Source organism: Furipterus horrens, unplaced genomic scaffold (assembly GCF_987537825.1).
Source record: "Furipterus horrens unplaced genomic scaffold, mFurHor1.1.pri manual_scaffold_13, whole genome shotgun sequence".
Taxonomy (NCBI): Eukaryota; Metazoa; Chordata; class Mammalia; order Chiroptera; family Furipteridae; genus Furipterus; species Furipterus horrens.
The window spans coordinates 19676657-19692773 of record NW_028327183.1 but is presented as its reverse complement, the minus strand read 5'-3'; the positions used below and the strand labels follow the sequence as shown (position 1 = coordinate 19692773).

Sequence of the window (16117 nt, the reverse complement as noted above, 5' to 3'; positions counted from 1 at the left end):
TTGTTGTCATTTTAGTGTTCATAGTTTTGATCTTCTTTTTCTTAAGTAAGTCCCTTTGACATTTCATATAATAATGGCTTGGTGTTGATGAACTCCTTTAGTTTTACCTTGTCTGGGAAGCACTTCATCTGCGCTTCCATTCTAAGTGATAGCTTTGCTGGATAGAGTAATCCTGGTTGTAGGTTGCCTTTCATCACATTGAATACTGCTTGCCAGTCCCTTCCTGCCTGCAAAGTGTCCTCTGAGAAATCAGCTGATAGTGCTATAGGCACCCCCCTGTAGGCAACTCTCCGCCTCTCTCTTGCTGCCCCCAGGACTCTGCCTTTATCTTTCACCTTTGGCATCTCAGTCATGATGCATCCTGTTGTGGTCCCCTCTGGGTCCAGCTCGCCCAGGACCCTCTGTGCTTCCCTTCTCCTTCGCAAAATTTGGGAAGTTTTCCTCATTTTTTTCAATTCTTGCTTCCTCATTCTGTGCTGGTTGACTGTTTTTGTTTTTTTTTTCTGCCTTATATTCCAAATCATTGATTTGAACCCTGGTTTCCTTCCTTTCACCATTGGTTTTATGTGGATTTTCCTTCATTTCACTTAGCATAGCCTTCACTTCTTTTCTTATGCATTTGCCATACTCAAGCATATCTGTCAAGCCTGTGAGCATCTTTATCACCAGTGTTTTGAATTCTGTGCCTGTTAGGTTGTCTACCTCCTCATCTGTTAGGTTGGCTATCTCCTCGTCGCTTAGTCTCCCACTGGAATCTTGATCCGTTCCCCCTTTTGGGTCATGCTTCTCTGTCTCCGTATTCTGACAGGCTCCTGTGATTGTTTGCCTCTCTGTCCCAGGTAGAGCTGTTGCTCCTGTTATGTTGTAAGTGGCGTAGCCTTAGAGATTCATCAGTACAGGGCGACCTGTTTCACCACATTGTGGTGCTGTATGTGGGGGAGGGGTCTGAGAGGGAACAATGCTGTTTGCTCAGCACTCATCCCTGTTCCAGGCACCTCTCCCACTTCTGTATGGGACTGGTGCCCCTCTAGCTGCTGCCCCTGCCATCGTTCCCAGAGTGGGTGGGTCTGCAGACGTTCTAGGACCATGGGGGCCCTTTAAACAAGGACACTGCTGAGGCTGGCAGTTTCTTCCTCTGCCCCAACCCACACTGGTCTGCACAGTCAGAAGCAATGAGGCTTGATTTTCCCCAGTGCTGGGACCATGAACTGCGAGGTCCGGTGAGGAGCTGGAAGCGCTCCCCAGGTGTCCCTCCTGACTTTTTAAAACGTGTGACTGCACTTTCTGTTGGCCTGCTGCTGCTGCCACCACACCGAGTCCTCTCCTCCCCAGCTCTGCCCCTCCTACCTGTCTGGATGAGTATTTCTTCTTTATATGTTTGTTGGACTTCCATGCAGCTTGATTTTCTGGAACTTCTGGTTGTCTCTAGTTTTGAGGTAGTTGTATTCCTTCTTAGTTGTGGAGGGAGATGCAACATGTCTATCTACGCCTCCATCTTGGCCAGAAGTCTAATTTTCCATTTACTTTCTTTTATTGTGATATGTCTATTTGGATTTTCTATTTCTTCTTGAGTCAATTTGGTGATTTATCTTTCTAGGAATTTGACCATTGTGTTTACGTTGTTTTGTTGACATAAAGTTGTTCTTAATATTTTTTTACAACCTTTTCAATGTCTGTAGTATAAGTTGTGATGATGTCCCCTCTTTCTTTCTTGATTTGGATAATTTTGTCTTTTTTTTCTTTTCTAGGTGTTTATTAAAAGAAAATTTTAAAGTATATATAGTTATAGCAACTTTATTGATAATAAAAGCTTAAAACAGTTCAAATGTCTGTCAATAGGAGAATGAAAATATGAAATTCTACCAACGATGAAAAACAAACAAACAAGAACAACAAAAACAACCTGCTGATACGGGCATCAACATGGGTGAACCTCATCGGTGTTATGTGAAGCAAAGAAATCCAGGCCTAAAAGCATGCATATGCTATGGGTCTGTGTATATGAAATTCAGAACAAGTAAAACAAACCTAGGCTGACAGAATTAAGAATAGAGGTTGCTTATTGGGGAAATTTGCCTTGCAAGAGAGAGGTTACCCATGAAAGAACACATGAAAAGGTGCTAAACGTGATTAGTCACTAAGAAAATGAAAATTAAAACCACAATAAGCTACCATTACATAGCCCGTAGAATGACTATACAGTAGTTCACAAGAATGATACCAGCAAATTTTAATGAGATGTGGTGAAACTGGAACCTGCATATATTGCTGGTGACAATGTGAAACTGTACAGCTACTTTGGAAAACACAGCAGGCTCCTGTAAAAAAGTCTGGACCCGTGAGGAAAGACCATGAAAACCAAGGTGCAATGTCCCCAGTGCCTGGTTAGGGAGTCCAGCAGAAGCTGTCACCCCTGCTTTACCCCACTGGACACTGAGGCCCAGGGGTAGAAGTGACCATCTCAGGGTCATATGGAGTCTAGGTTAGAACCTAGGCCCTCAGATGTCTGGGCTGGTGTTTGATCCACTCAGCTGCTCCTCAAGCTGAGCTCACCCTGACCTCCTCTTGCAGTGAGCCAGGGCCCCTCAAAAGTCGCTCAACTCCAGGCCCCAAAATATGTTTTCCACCACCTGTCCCAAGTGCCTGCATTGTGCTATGGGAGAACTAGCCACATTTACCACCAAAGCCCAGAGGCAGGAATTGGGTCTTTTGTTACCACAGAGCAGGGCTGTGGAAATGGAACTCAAGGGGCCGTGATGTGAATGACAGCAGTCAGCCCCAGTGTCTGGGGATGTGAAGACAGAGACCCTGGATTAGATGGCATGCACCATGTGCTTGCTGGATGACCCTAGACAAGTTCCTTAGGCACACTGAGCCTAGCTTCCTTGTCTACAAAATGGGCACCATATCTGCATAGGGTTCTTGTGACAATGAAAGGAACTCATATATGTGAACATTTGTAAGCTCTGTAGAAAAAATTACTATTATTAGCATTGCTGAGATCTAGATGGGATAATTTTGAGGTTGTCTGGTCATGCATTTAAGGGATTAGAAACTCCTGAGGCCCTGAGTATTGTGGGGGGACTTGTAACCCCAGGCTGGCTTAGGGGTCCTTGTGCTCTGTCTCCACACCCCAGTATCCATGATAATATCCATGTTCCATCAGTGTTTTCACAGAAAGCCAAGCCCACTTGAATCTCAGCAGAGCTTCCAGGAAGTTGACACCCAGCTCTGAGAGGGTGGCAGCCAGCCTAGGAGTCAGGGGATGTACAAACTCCAGAAGGAAGAAGCAGTCAGCTTGCAAGGCTGTCCTCTGGTATGGCTGAATAACCTTTGATCTGCCCTGTGGGGAATGCAGACATTTGCCGGTGGCCTGCAAGACAGACTTTCATTTTCTAAGAAATGTGAGCCATGGTTCAGATCTGCTTCAACTTATCATGGTGGGATTGTGTGGGCCACAGCCAGACCCAGAGCATCATGGCAATTTGCTGCCCCCTAACTGCACCGCCCGTTTGGAGGCCAACCTGTCCCAGTAGAACTGGGGTCAGCCATGGGTGTCACATGCTCTCCTCCCGCTTGCCGAGCCCCCTCCTGGCCTGTAGTCACGTGGGAGGGGCTGGGGGAGCATCAGGGGTGGGGGTGGGCCCAGGCAGACTGTCCTACTCTCTTTTCCTTACCCAGGTGCAGCCCCAGCCCATTTCCCTACAGCCTATGGCTCCAGTGCCCCCACCCACCGATGGCACCTGTCTGGTGTGCAGTTACCACCTGCCCATGTTTAATTCATGGCTGGGGGTTGGGATCAGCTTCCCAAGAAAGGAAAGAATTCCCCTGGGGTCTTGCCCAGTTCCTGCCCACCCAAAGGGCACACGGCTGTGGCCCCCGCCTCCTGCCTGGGTTTGGGGTTGGGAGTCAAAGCCACTGATGGGCCCAAAGGACCGTGTCCCAGCCAGGGCACGGCCACCATTTGTTAATCCGCAGCCCTGGAATGTCTGTGGGCCAATCAGCAAGGGCTCCAAGGGCTCCCTGAGGGCTCTAATAATCCTGCAATGATTAGCAGGGGCCATGGGGTCAGTGCACACTGCTTGGTCTGTAGGATGGCTGTCGGAGGGGCAGCCGGGATTGCAGCTATCAGTCTTTCTTCATGCCAGCCCGGATGGGAGGCTGTTTGGACGCACTGATTACTCACCAGCCTCCCCCTTTTGTCTGCCAGCCCAGCCTGATTCTTCGAGATTGTGAATAGCTCCATCCAGCCTGTGAAGCTAGCTGGACGCTGGACGACTACACCACGCTGCCCCGATTGCTCTGCAGGCCCCATGCTACTGCTGGAGCCCTCCTCTGGGCTGGGGGGCCGTTGGCCTGGCCTCCTGCCTGTGCTCCTGGCTCTCCTTGGCATGGCCTGGGCAGAGGTGCGGCCTCTCCAGCTGCAGGAGGAGCAGGCTCCAATGTCCGGAGGTAAGGGGCCCTGGGTCAGGAAAGGTGGAGCAGCAGAGGGGAACTAGGGGGCTTCTGGGAGCTAGCTCGAGGCCTGAGCCCTGGGCATACTGGTGTGGTTTAAAGAGCGACAATTGGAGGGTCCTGGGGCGAGACAGATTGGGGAACCTGGGCTGGGGAGGAAGAAGAATGAAGCGGAGTGGGCCCAGGCTGGGGTCAAGAAGGAATACAGCCTGGAGTTCCCAGCTGGGGCCCTAGGAGGGGCAAATTGGCCAAGAAGAGCCCCAGCCAGGGACTTCTGTGAGCCCAGGGCTGGCCCCTCCTCACATCCGACCGCCAACCCCTACTCCCCTCTGTCTCTCCTACCCCCAGCTCTCAGCCGGAGTGCTCTTACCCCTGTCCCTCTCTCACCCCTGACTCTCCGCCACCTCCTATTCTCCCCCATCCCTCCGCTCCAGATCCTCCCACGCATGGGTGCCACCCTCCTGTCCCAGCTCAGGTCTTGTTTCCTAAGGGCAGAACTGCATTCTCATCCTGACATGGTGACCCCCACTTCATCACCCAGGGGACCAGCCCAGGTCCCAAGCTCAGGTGTGCCTGACCTTGTCTCCCACCCCAGCCTTGAGCAGGAAAGAGAGTTTCCTGCTCCTCTCCCTGCATAACCGCCTGCGCAGCCGGGTGAACCCTCCTGCAGCCAACATGCGAAGAATGGTGAGTGTCCCGGCCTGGAATCACAGAGGGCTGGCTGGAGGGGCACCCCTGAGGAGGGCTCAGGAGCCCATGTGGGGCCCCTCCACCTGGGCAGGGCAGAAGGGCAGCCAGTCACCTTGCAATAGTGGGGACCCAGCCTGGTTGCTGGGGGCTCCACAGTTTCCTGCTTCCCAGAGGGCAGCCCTTTGGCCTTTCCTCACATCCCATCCCGTTGTCCTGGAGACCAGAGCCATGAGAGGAGGAGCTTCACAAAGGAGTCCCAGCTGGATGCAGTAGCTGGGACTGGTGGGGGTGGGGATGGGGGTGGGGGCTCCTGTGGGACCGAGACCCAGTGCTTCTTCATGGGTTTATCTGGGCAACTAGGAGGGACCCCTCCAAGTTTCCTGCTCATTCACTGGGGCTGGAGTAGGTGGGATTCCCACCACTCCTGATTGAGGCTTTGCGTTTGGAGGTGTCATCCTGGGGCCCAGACACTGCCCCCAGAGCGTGGGACCCCAGCTTCCCCAGGCCATGTTAACAGGCTAGGGAGGGAGGGAGGGACAGGGTGGGGTGGGCAGGGTTTCCCATGGCTGCCTCCCACAAACTCCTCTGAGGCTGGCTGAGCAGTGGTGACCTTGAGAGCTCCGGGGGGCAGTTTCCCAGGAGGTGAGGGTGGGGCAGGCAGAGAGGAGGGGGTCACTGCTCCCCCTTTCCCTACTCTGCAGCGGCTCTGCCCCTCCTTCAAGCCCAGGTCCTGGCTCCCACTCTCCCAGCCCCAACCCCTGGTGTGGGGGCGCTCCCAATCAGCTGGCCAGCAAAAGTCTTACAAAACAGCACATGAAGTCCCCACGCAGCCTCCCTCACACCTAGGGTTTTGGCCCTGGGCACCCCTGCAGGCTTCTTGGGCTTTTGTCCAGTGGGGCTGAGGCCCTGGGGGTGGTTCTGGCTGCTGAGGGGCCCCAGCTCCAGCCTTCATCAGCAGTAAAATCACTATGGTCCCTGTCCAGGTCCTGCTGTGGGTCAGACCCTGAGCACAGCACTCTCTTCCCTGTAACGATTTAGTCCTCACAACAATCTTAGCCTATCAGGACCTTAGTGTCCCCATTTATCAGATGAGGACGCTGAGTCTCATGAATATTAGGGCACTACTGGAGGTCACACAGCTAGGCTGGCCCAGGGCATGGAGACAGGGTGATGCACATTACCCTGACTGCAGAGGGCCTTGTTTCAGCAGGGGTTGCTGCTAGGTGGGGGTGGGGAAGATCAGCTGGTGCCTGGGTAGGGAGAGCAGATTAGATTTGCTCCGGAGAACTCTGCTGTCTGGTAGCAAAGCACTGGGGCCCAGGAGACCTCTACCAACCTCACTAGTCCTCTTTTCCCGATGGCGCCCTACACATTCCAAGGCCAAGGCCGGGGTGGGGCAACGGGATCCAAAGGCATGGCTGCTGCAGCTTTTGGCATCAAAGGGAAGCCGAGCAGGAACAGCTGAGCCTTTCTTTCAATGCCCAGGGCCAGGTGTAGCTAATGGCAAACACAGAGCCAGTGTGAAAGGCTTGGGCACTGCCCAGGGCTCACATTACCAGGTGGGAACATTTACTGCAGAAACCCATCCCATCGCCTGGGCTGGCACTACTCCCTCCAGAGCACCTGTCCCCCTCAGGGTGGTGCTGCCAGGGTCAGGGCGAAAGGGTGCCACCCAGGAGTCAGGAGGATGGAGGCTTGAAGCCCTGGGTGGAGCAGGCTCTGGGTTGGGGGGGTCCAGACAGCACCTGGGCTTTCTCTAACACATCTTGGAGAGCTCCGTGCAGGTCCTGTCCGACCTTCCCTTGCCCTGGTGAAGTCAGCCAGCCAAACAGACACCTGGCCCAGTGCTCTCTTCTCTGCAGGACTATCCACTGCCCCTACCCCCACCCCCCGCAGGGAACATGTGGGAGATGGCAGGAGAAGGCCCCCTGCTGATGCCTGTTTATACCTCCCCAGGACTGGAGTGAGAGCCTAGCCCGACAGGCTCAGGCCAGGGCGGCCCTCTGTGGTGGCCCAGCCCCAAGCCTGGCGTCCAGCCACCAGGCCGCTTCACATGTGGGCTGGAATGTGCAGCTGCTGCCCGTGGGCTCAGCGTCCTTTCCCTACGTGGTGGGCCTGTGGTTCGCAGAGGGCCAGTGGTACAGCCATGCGGCGGCCGAGTGTGCCCACAACGCCACCTGCACCCACTACACTCAGGTGAGGCCAGGTACCAGCTCCGAGGCCCCAGGGCTGTGGCGGTCAACTCGGAATGGCTAGAGTTTGTTTTAAAATGAGCGGTTGCTTTTCCTCCAATTCGTGTGGTTTTACTTTTCCAGCGTTAAATATGAAATATTTCAAACATAAATCAAATAATGGGCTCCCTCTTACCCACTGCTTAGAATTAGAAAATGTTAACTCTATCTGTTTCTCATCTCTTTAAAACAACAACATCTGAACTAAACTACAGCCCTACTCCTGCCCCTTCCTGAAGTCCAGGTGGATTGTTCACAAGCATGTTTTCTTTGTTTTCCTTTCTCTATACCTGGCATTGTTTAGTGCTAAGGAAAACAACAGAAAACACGAGCAAAATCCCAAGCATGTTTTCGTACCTTTACTGTACATGTGTTTTCTACTCTTTCTACTTGTGCAGGAGGGTTGTGTGTTAGTAACTCTTACACATGTTCCCTGATTGTCTCCTTTTGCATTTGTGTTTATCACTCCAGACCACGCTTATAAGATTTACTTCCACGATCCAGTTACCAACGGGTGATTCATATGAATAAACTGAAATTTACAGGCATTTAGGTTCTGTTTACTTGTTTACTGTTACAAGTCATGCCGAAATGCACATATCTCAGCTCTGAGCCTCTTGTATGCCTGTACCCTGAGTTTCACTGAGACACACTTGGAAGGGGAATGGCTGGGTCGTAGAGAACATGCCCTACAAGCTTGGTAGGTACTGCCAGAGTGACTGAGATCACTGTACTCCTGCCGCAAACCGGGGCCCCTCCCATACTGTTTTTAAGCAAAGTTCATACAGCATACAATTTTATCTATAAGTAAGTATATATCTCTAAAAGATGACTTTTTTTGCCGTGGCCAAGGAGCTCAGTTGGTTAGAACGTTGTCCTGATACACCAAGGTTGCAGGTACGATCCCTGGTCAGGGCACATACAAGAACCAACCAATGAATGCATCACTACTAAGTGAAACAATAAATCAATGTCTCTCTCTTTTCCTCCCTTCCTCTCTAAAATGAATAAATTAAAATAAAAGAGGACTCTTTTTAGAAAACATAACAATACCAACATTTATATGTATTTTTAAATGTTCGTTTTTCCTTACTTTCCTAATTGTAGGGCAGTAATTTATGCACCATGTTATAACAGTTATTCAAATGCTAAAACACTTCGGTGTGAGTAAATAGTCACTACCCCAAGTTCCCAGAATACACCTGGCCTAGCCTCATCCCTGGGCCCCCTGGGATCTCTCCTGGGATCTAGAACCAAAGGATGAAGGCCAGGCACAGCAGCAGGGCTGTCAGTGGGGCTGTAGAATCCTGCTCCAGCCTAGCCTGTTTTGATTGCCTATTGTTTGTTAAATACTTTGAGTATCTGCCTACTTTGCGTGTCATTTGATGTGAAATAATGTGATGAGCTGTGTGTGTTGTTTTGGTTTTATTCATTGCTGGATTTGGTTTGCTAAATATTATTTGATAGTGGTATTGTCTTCTGATTTTCTTTTCTTATACAGCCCTTACCTGGTTTACAGCAATGTTATACTGACCTTATAAAATGACTTGGAAGCCTTGCTTCATTTTCTATTTCCTGGAATAATTTCTATAATATTTGTTACAACTCTCTTGTAAAACTATTTGTGCCTTGTTCTATTTTTTCGTCGTTTGTTTTATGTATGTACATGTATGTATGCATAAATTTTTAATTACTGATTCAACTTTCAGAAATAGTTATAGATTATTTCAGATTTTTTGTTTCTTCTTGAGAAAATTTTGCCAAGTTCTTTTTCCTAGGAAATTACCCATTTTATGTTTGCCAATTTATTGGTTATAACTGTTCATTTAAAAAAAAATTTTTGTTGCAAACTTGAGTTAGTTATAAACAATAAGCCATTTCTTATCTTGACTTTTCAGAACTCTTAGTCTTTCAGATTCTAAAAAACGAATTGGTAATGGAAAAAAATGAGTTGGTAGCTTGCTTTACATTGACATTCAATTACAAATGTAACACACACTTCTCGGATCTGCACAATAAAATGGCAGGCGGATGATAATAGTGAGAAAACAAAGTCAAACTTCCTAATTGATCATCACTTAACAGAAATTTACAAACTAGGATTAAACAGAGATTTTAAAAGTATTTACTGTGTCTGGCTAACATCCTTTTACAATTCCAAGTTTACTTTTGCCTTCTCTCTTTTATTGTTCAGCAGTTTTCTCAGAGGTTTCTGTAGTTTAACAATTCAGCTTTCTGTTTATTTTCCTTTTTAAATTTTTATTAGTTTCTGCTCTTATTTTTAGTGTTTTCTTTCTTCTATTTTATTCAATTTACTCTTATTCTTTTATATTCTTGATATGGGTTCTTCACTCATTAACTTTGTCTTTTGCATTCCTGCTTTATACGTTTAAAGCTACAGATCTCCCCTAAACTCTGCTAGCTGCACCCCATAAGCACCTTCATGGTCATGTAGGGTCGAAGTGTGTCCTGTTTTTCATAGGATGCTGTCTTGCATTTTGAAATGTGTATTTAAATTTCCAAACTATGCTTTCTTCTTAATTTCTCCTAAATTACTTACTCTAGATTTTATTGCACGGAATTCATAGAGCATGGCCTATAGGATATTAGTTCTTTGATAATGGATGAATCTTGCTTTGTGGTTTAGTGAGGGGTGAACGTTGGCAAGAATGCCATGAACTCCTAAACAGACTGTATATCTTTAATTGTCGGACACATACATGAGACCATGTATTCATCTCTCCCCACCTCATACTTATCTTTTTTAGTGGTCACCAGAGTTTGCTGAGCTCTGCCTGTGTTTTGACCATTTGTTCTTATTTCCAAGTTGTCACAGATTCTAAGATTTTAAATCTAAGTTTTGAATACTGTTAAAGGCCTATATCCATTAGCTTCTTGCTGCATGACACATGACCCCCAAATTTAGCATCTTACCATTCTGCAGGTGGGCAATTTGGGTGGGGATCAGTTGAGAGGTCCCTCTGGCCTTGGCTGGGCCCACTCATGTAGCCGCAATCAGCTGTGGGTTGGCCAAAAGCAGGCTGTCAAAAGCGGCCTCAGCTGGCTCCTCTCTGCCCTGGGAGGGCTTTCACCCTCCAGGAGCCTTGCTCATGCGGAGTATGGTTTTCTGAGAGTAGAAATTGTAGGATCTCCTGAGGCCTAGGTTCAAAACTGGCTCAATATCACCTCTGCTCCAAGTCACAGGGCCAGCCAGACTTAGGGTTGGGGAGAGTCCTTCTGTTGATGCAAAGGACTGCAAAGCCACATTTAAAGGGGGACTAAAGCGAGAAGTGTACCCGTTTTTGCAACCTGTCGCAAGGCCTTTCAGGTCCAAGTATTTCTTCTGCATCTCTTCTCCACCCATCCACAATCTCCCCTCCCTTCAGGTATCTGCTGAGCCTCACCCCTCTGCTCCCCAACCCCACCCAGAAAGCCTTCCTAGACTATTTCCACCCATCCTTATAGCTCTGCCCATCTCAGCAGCTACTCCTGAGGCCCCAAGGGAGGTGAGGGAGCTGTCTGCTTGGCTTGGGGCCAAAGCTACCCTCTCCCTCCCCAGGTGAGCATCACCTGTGCTGCTGGCCCCAGATGGGCAGTGGCAGTGGCTTGATAGCATTTCTGAGCCACTGTGTCTCCCACAGCTTGTGTGGGCCACCTCGAGCCAGCTGGGCTGCGGGCGACACACCTGCTTTGGGGACCAGACTGAGATGGAAGCCTTTGTCTGTGCCTACTTCCCTGGGTAAGCCCCCACTGCTGGGCTGTCGGGGCTGGTGTGGGGAGGATACTTTCACCCCAGGAGAGATGCCTGCCCACTCACCCAGAAGGCCTTTACCTCTTGGTCTACACCCTTGTAGGAGAGGGCAGAAGCGGGCAAGGGATCAGGTGCAGAGGTGGCAGCACCCAGGATCCCAGTCATGCAGAATGTGCAGTCTCCTCAGATGCCTCTTCCTGGAAGCACTACCAGCTTCCAGGGAACGTCCCAATATTAGTTTGGAGGTCCTCTTTTCTTTCCTGGGAAATCTCCCAGTCTCACCCAGCTCCCTGGCTCCCTGGCTCCCTGGCTGAGCCTGAAGGAGCTGCAGGGGTGGGTGGGGCAGGCAGCCAGGCTTGCCCCTGCCTTGCCCATGGTCAGGCCCTTCCAGCCCTCTGATGCTTGTTCTCACAGAGGCAACTGGGAGGTCAACGGGAAGACAATCATCCCCTATAAGAAGGGCGCCTGGTGTTCGCTCTGCACGGCCAGCGTCTCGGGCTGCTTCAAAGCCTGGGACCACACAGGGGGGCTCTGTGGTAAGTGCCCACCTTGCCTGTCTCCTTCTGGGCCGTGGGTATATGAGAGCTTGATCTGGTGATTTGAGGAGGGTGGCAGCATCCTGAGGGGACGCCTGAAGGAGGCCTTCTTTCAGAGCGTTCCCTTCTTATCTGGCCAGAGGTCCCCAGGAACCCGTGTCGCATGAGCTGCAGGAACCATGGGCGCCTCAACATCAGCACCTGCCACTGCCACTGTCCCCCTGGCTACACAGGCCGATACTGCCAAGGTGAGGAGCACCTGGGGTTCCAGATCACAACAGCCCAAGTGGAGTCTAGGCCCAGCACACACACAGGCAGCCCCCAGGGGTGTAGAGGACCTGAGGCAAATGTGCACGTTCTTGAACTTGCACACACACACATGCTTGCATGGTGTGTCCAGGGGCTGCACTGCCTCACTGAGTTTTGAGGGAGTATCATGTGTGCTGGGGTTCTGACCATGTACAGAGTGATCTGCGTACGGTATAGTCACTCAGCTAGCTTTCATTGAGACCTGACTGTCTGCCAGACCCTGAGCTGTGCAGGGGACTCAAGGGGAATCAGATTGGCCCCACAGGCTCTGGGGTGGTGGGAGGAATACAGAATTAGGATTCAGAAGTGGATTCTTCTCCCACTGTCCCCCTCCCCAGCTCTGGGACCACCTCCCAAACCCCAGTTTGATTCTCTCTGCAATGAGATCAAACCAAAGATGTCACGTGTGGCAGCAGTTGGAAGCCCTGTGGGACTGTCCCTGCATGTCTAGCCTGTAGCCTGCAAGGGCAGCACGGGGTCCAGGGGCCGCGCTGAGCGCTATCTCCTCCTGGCGCTCCTGGCAGTGCGGTGCAGCGTGCAGTGCGTGCGTGGCCGGTTCCGGGAAGAGGAGTGCTCCTGTGTCTGTGACGTAGGCTACGGGGGAGCCCAGTGCGCCAGTGAGTCCTGACCCAGGCCCCCAGAAGTCAGGCCCCTCCCAGGGTCCCCTCAGTGGTGTGCTGAACCTGGCTGAGACCGGCTCATAGTTGCCTGTTGTGCACACCTCTTCCCGATTCCATGTTCAGTGACATCTGTAGCTTGAAATGAGCCGCGGTGTGGGTATTTACACCACAGAAATCGGCATGTGCTACAACACATATATATATATATATATTTTTTTTTTTTTATTTTTTTTTTTTTTGAGGCAGAGAGCTGGTTGTCACACATTTACCAGCACAGCACTGACCCTGCCCACTCTCCAGCAGGTGGCACCTTGAGCTCAGCTCCCTGGCAGGGGCGAGGGGTTAACAATTCTGACCTAAGATCCCCAAACACAAACTCAGACTCCCCTCCCCCAGCCAAGGTGCACTTTCCTTCCCACGCCTGCGACCTGAGGATCGACGGGGACTGCTTCATGGTGTCCTCGGAGGCAGACACCTATTACGGAGCCAAGATGAAGTGCCAGGTGACAGCGGAGCCCTGCCTTTCCAGGGATCCCCCTAGGGCCTCAAGCAAGAGTCTTAATGGAGGGACCCTAGACTAAGAGATGGTTCCTTCCACATCTTCTGACCTGATTCTCATCATTAGCATAAAGCAGGGGTCCACTAAGAGGCCCATGGAAACCACAAAGTCACTTAATGAGCTGAGGGACCAGGGACGAGGCCCCACCCAACCTCCGTCTAAGGAGCTGTCCTGACAGCTCCACCTGCTGGTAGCCAGCATGTTTGGGGAGGCCAGAACTTAACATTGTTTAGGAGAACCAGAAATCCAGATTTTCACTGGCATCTCTAGACTTATTAATGCTGACAGCCAATGCAAATGTATTTAAGGCACTGAGCAGGTAAAACAAACCCCTTCCACTGGTAGGACACTGCCAGTCTGGACCCCTGTGCAGGGAGGGGAGAGGAAGCAGGATCCCTATGCTAACAGGCAGGAGGCTGTGGTGGGGGTGGTGACGAAAGCACAGTCAGCACACCTGTTTGTTACCTGTAGCCATGGTGGGGTGGCAGGAGGGGCTGGCCTGAGATCTAGGACCTTGCCAGCATGACCCAGAGTGGGGGGTTGCAGGGAAAGGGCGGGGTCCTCGCCCAGATCGAGACCCAGAAAGTACAAGACGTCCTCGCCTTCTACCTGGGCCGCTTGGAGACAACCAACGAGGTAACTGACAGCGATTTTGAGACCAGGAACTTCTGGATCGGTAAGTGTGGGGGCTGGGGTGCCCCACAATGCTCCAGGAATCTGGGCCTGGAAACCCAGAGCACCCACTAGCTGACATAAGGGTACAGTAAGGGCTGGGAGCCCAGAGTGGGGCCAGGAGTCAGCCTGGCGACCCCCTTCCCTGGGGACAGAGCTGAAGTGAGAGAAAACCACAAGGGGGACTGGAAGAGCAGGGAATGGGGTTTAAGGGCTGGGACCCAACAGGCTTTATGCGTCAGGCTCAGGGTTCGGGGCCCTCCTTTCTTGGGTTGTGGGGCCAACCTTGACTGCCCCTGCCCAGGGCTCACCTACAAGACTGCTAAGGACTCCTTCCGCTGGGCTACCGGGGAGCACCAGTCCTTCACCAGTTTTGCCTTTGGGCAGCCTGACAATCAGGGGTGAGTCTGGGGTACTCTCCCTCCCCTGGGCCCACCTTCTCCCCTGGGCCTGCTCGCTAAGCCTTCAAATGCCACTGAAGAACCTCCACCCAGCCTGCTGCCTGGCTGAGCCCTCTGAGGGTCTGAGCCTCACCTGATGCCCAGGTGTCCAGGAAGTCAAGGCATAGCCAGATGCTGAGATGAGGCACATCTCGGTCTTCCAGGTGTTCACAAAAAAAAAAAGGAATCCAAGAAGGCTTTATCCACCCACCCATCCCCATGGTCCCCTCCATCTATTATCCATTTCCCCTCCTCACCCCTATGTCTGTATCAATACACTGATTCCTGAATTCTGTAGCTATCTGCCCACCTGCATCCATTCACACAACATCCACCCACCAGCCAGCCTGTACCGAGGGCCTCTGGTTATGTGGCCCTGCTCTGGTCTTCAAAGTCACAGGAACGTCCACGGCAGGGGTGACAGAGGTGGCGGTGGTTAGGCAGTCTGGCCACCAAGGACTCCAACTATCTCGCCCAACCCTCCCCCGACCTCCTTGATGGCAGCCAGGCCTGTGCCCCTGGCCCATCTCCTGGAGGAAGTAAGCCTGGTTGGACTCCCAGGCACACCTCTCCCTGCTGGGAGGGAGGACATGGGCCTGTCTGTTCCAGGTCCCCTCCCCACCCCGCATTGGCTGGTATGGCTGAGTGCTGGCAGTGGATAGGTGGAGTTACCACCCCAGGTAGGGGGTGTGCCATGACCTCCTGGCTTCCCTGAGAAGAGCTGCAGTGGCCTGGAGAGCAGAGAAGGGAGCTTGGGTTGGGTGTGGCTCACAGAAGCCCCATACACAGGATGGAGGCACTGAGGCCTCTTAGACACAGGGGGCCTGCTGGGATAAAGGACTTAAGCCTTTCCCAGACACCTAACGTCATTCCCCCTGAGACCCCATATCTTGGCCCAGCAGGTTTGGCAACTGCGTGGAGCTGCAGGCCTCGGCCGCCTTCAACTGGAATGACCAACGCTGTAAAACCCGAAACCGCTACATCTGCCAGTTTGGTGAGGGCCCTCCCACGGCTCTCCCCCTGTGGTCCTGTCCCCTGGTGTAGCTCTGGCCCCATCCGGTCTGCCAGGACATCCAGATCACAGGCCTAGAGAGTGCCTGAGCACACAGGGCCATTGAGAACACCCTGCTCAAGACGGGCAACCGAGAGGCCCTGAGGGGGAAGATGGGCCCAGCCTCACGCAGGGCAGTATCCACACAGTGGCAGGACGGAAAGTACAGCCTGGCCAGGGATTTCTCACTGAAGTTGCTATTTGGGGACGTGTCAGGTTCCTCGTTGTTATCTGATTCTCTAGAGCACAGTGGACTCTGGTGGGGGGCAGAGGTGAAGCCTAGCCCAGAATCAGCTCCCAGCAGCACCTGCTGGAAGGGTCTGGCGCTACATGGGACGATGGCGATGGGTACTTTTGGACCAACAGCAGCAGAGGGTCCCCATCCCAGGACTCCCTGGGCTGCCATCAATTCTCATTCTGTTCTGCTTTCTTCCTAGCTCAGGAGCACATTTCCCGGTGGGACCCAGGGCCCTGAAACTCTGCAGTGCCTCTCCCTCGCCTCTGCCTGGGTGCACCAGCCCTGTCTGCCTGTCTGCCTGTCCGTCTGGAGCAAGGGCTAGGCCAGGACCTCGAAAGTCCAACATCTGAAGAGGTCCCAGGCCTTGCAGGAAGTGAAGCAGGGCCAACAGGGAGGCTAGCATAGGGGGAGGGGAGCCTGGGGCCCTTCAGCCTGCTTTTGATTGGGTAGATGGGCCTCAGTTAGGTGCTGAAACAAGAGCCAAGGCCACGGGTCAGACTAGAGGGCTCTCCTCCATCTGGGTTGGACCCTCTGGGGCGGATGGAGGTTCCTCACTGCCCAGGAT

At 52.1% G+C, this 16117-nt stretch overlaps 1 protein-coding gene across 1 annotated transcript; it reads left to right on the top strand.

Moving 5' to 3' along the window:
- The first annotated feature begins 3172 nt into the window (after window positions 1-3172).
- On the top strand, window positions 3173-15862 carry LOC149994211 (C-type lectin domain family 18 member A-like). Its single transcript, XM_090259670.1, has 13 exons — window positions 3173-3404; window positions 4211-4452; window positions 5051-5142; window positions 7102-7341; window positions 11018-11115; window positions 11542-11663; window positions 11804-11911; window positions 12497-12589; window positions 12989-13095; window positions 13698-13827; window positions 14128-14224; window positions 15166-15257; window positions 15752-15862. Exons 2-13 carry the CDS (start codon window positions 4314-4316, stop codon window positions 15787-15789), a joined length of 1356 nt encoding a protein of 451 aa, XP_090115796.1. The 5' UTR covers window positions 3173-3404; window positions 4211-4313; the 3' UTR covers window positions 15790-15862.
- The last annotated feature ends 255 nt before the right edge of the window (window positions 15863-16117 follow it).

Excerpts from the sequence above, each read along its gene's own strand:
- LOC149994211 (XM_090259670.1), top strand. The coding sequence starts at position 4,314 with ATGCTACTGCTGGAGCCCTCCTCTGGGCTGGGGGGCCGTTGGCCTGGC. Across the intron at positions 4,453-5,050 it reads GCAGGCTCCAATGTCCGGAG|CCTTGAGCAGGAAAGAGAGT; the intron begins GTAAGGGGCCCT and ends CTCCCACCCCAG. Across the intron at positions 11,912-12,496 it reads CACAGGCCGATACTGCCAAG|TGCGGTGCAGCGTGCAGTGC; the intron begins GTGAGGAGCACC and ends CGCTCCTGGCAG.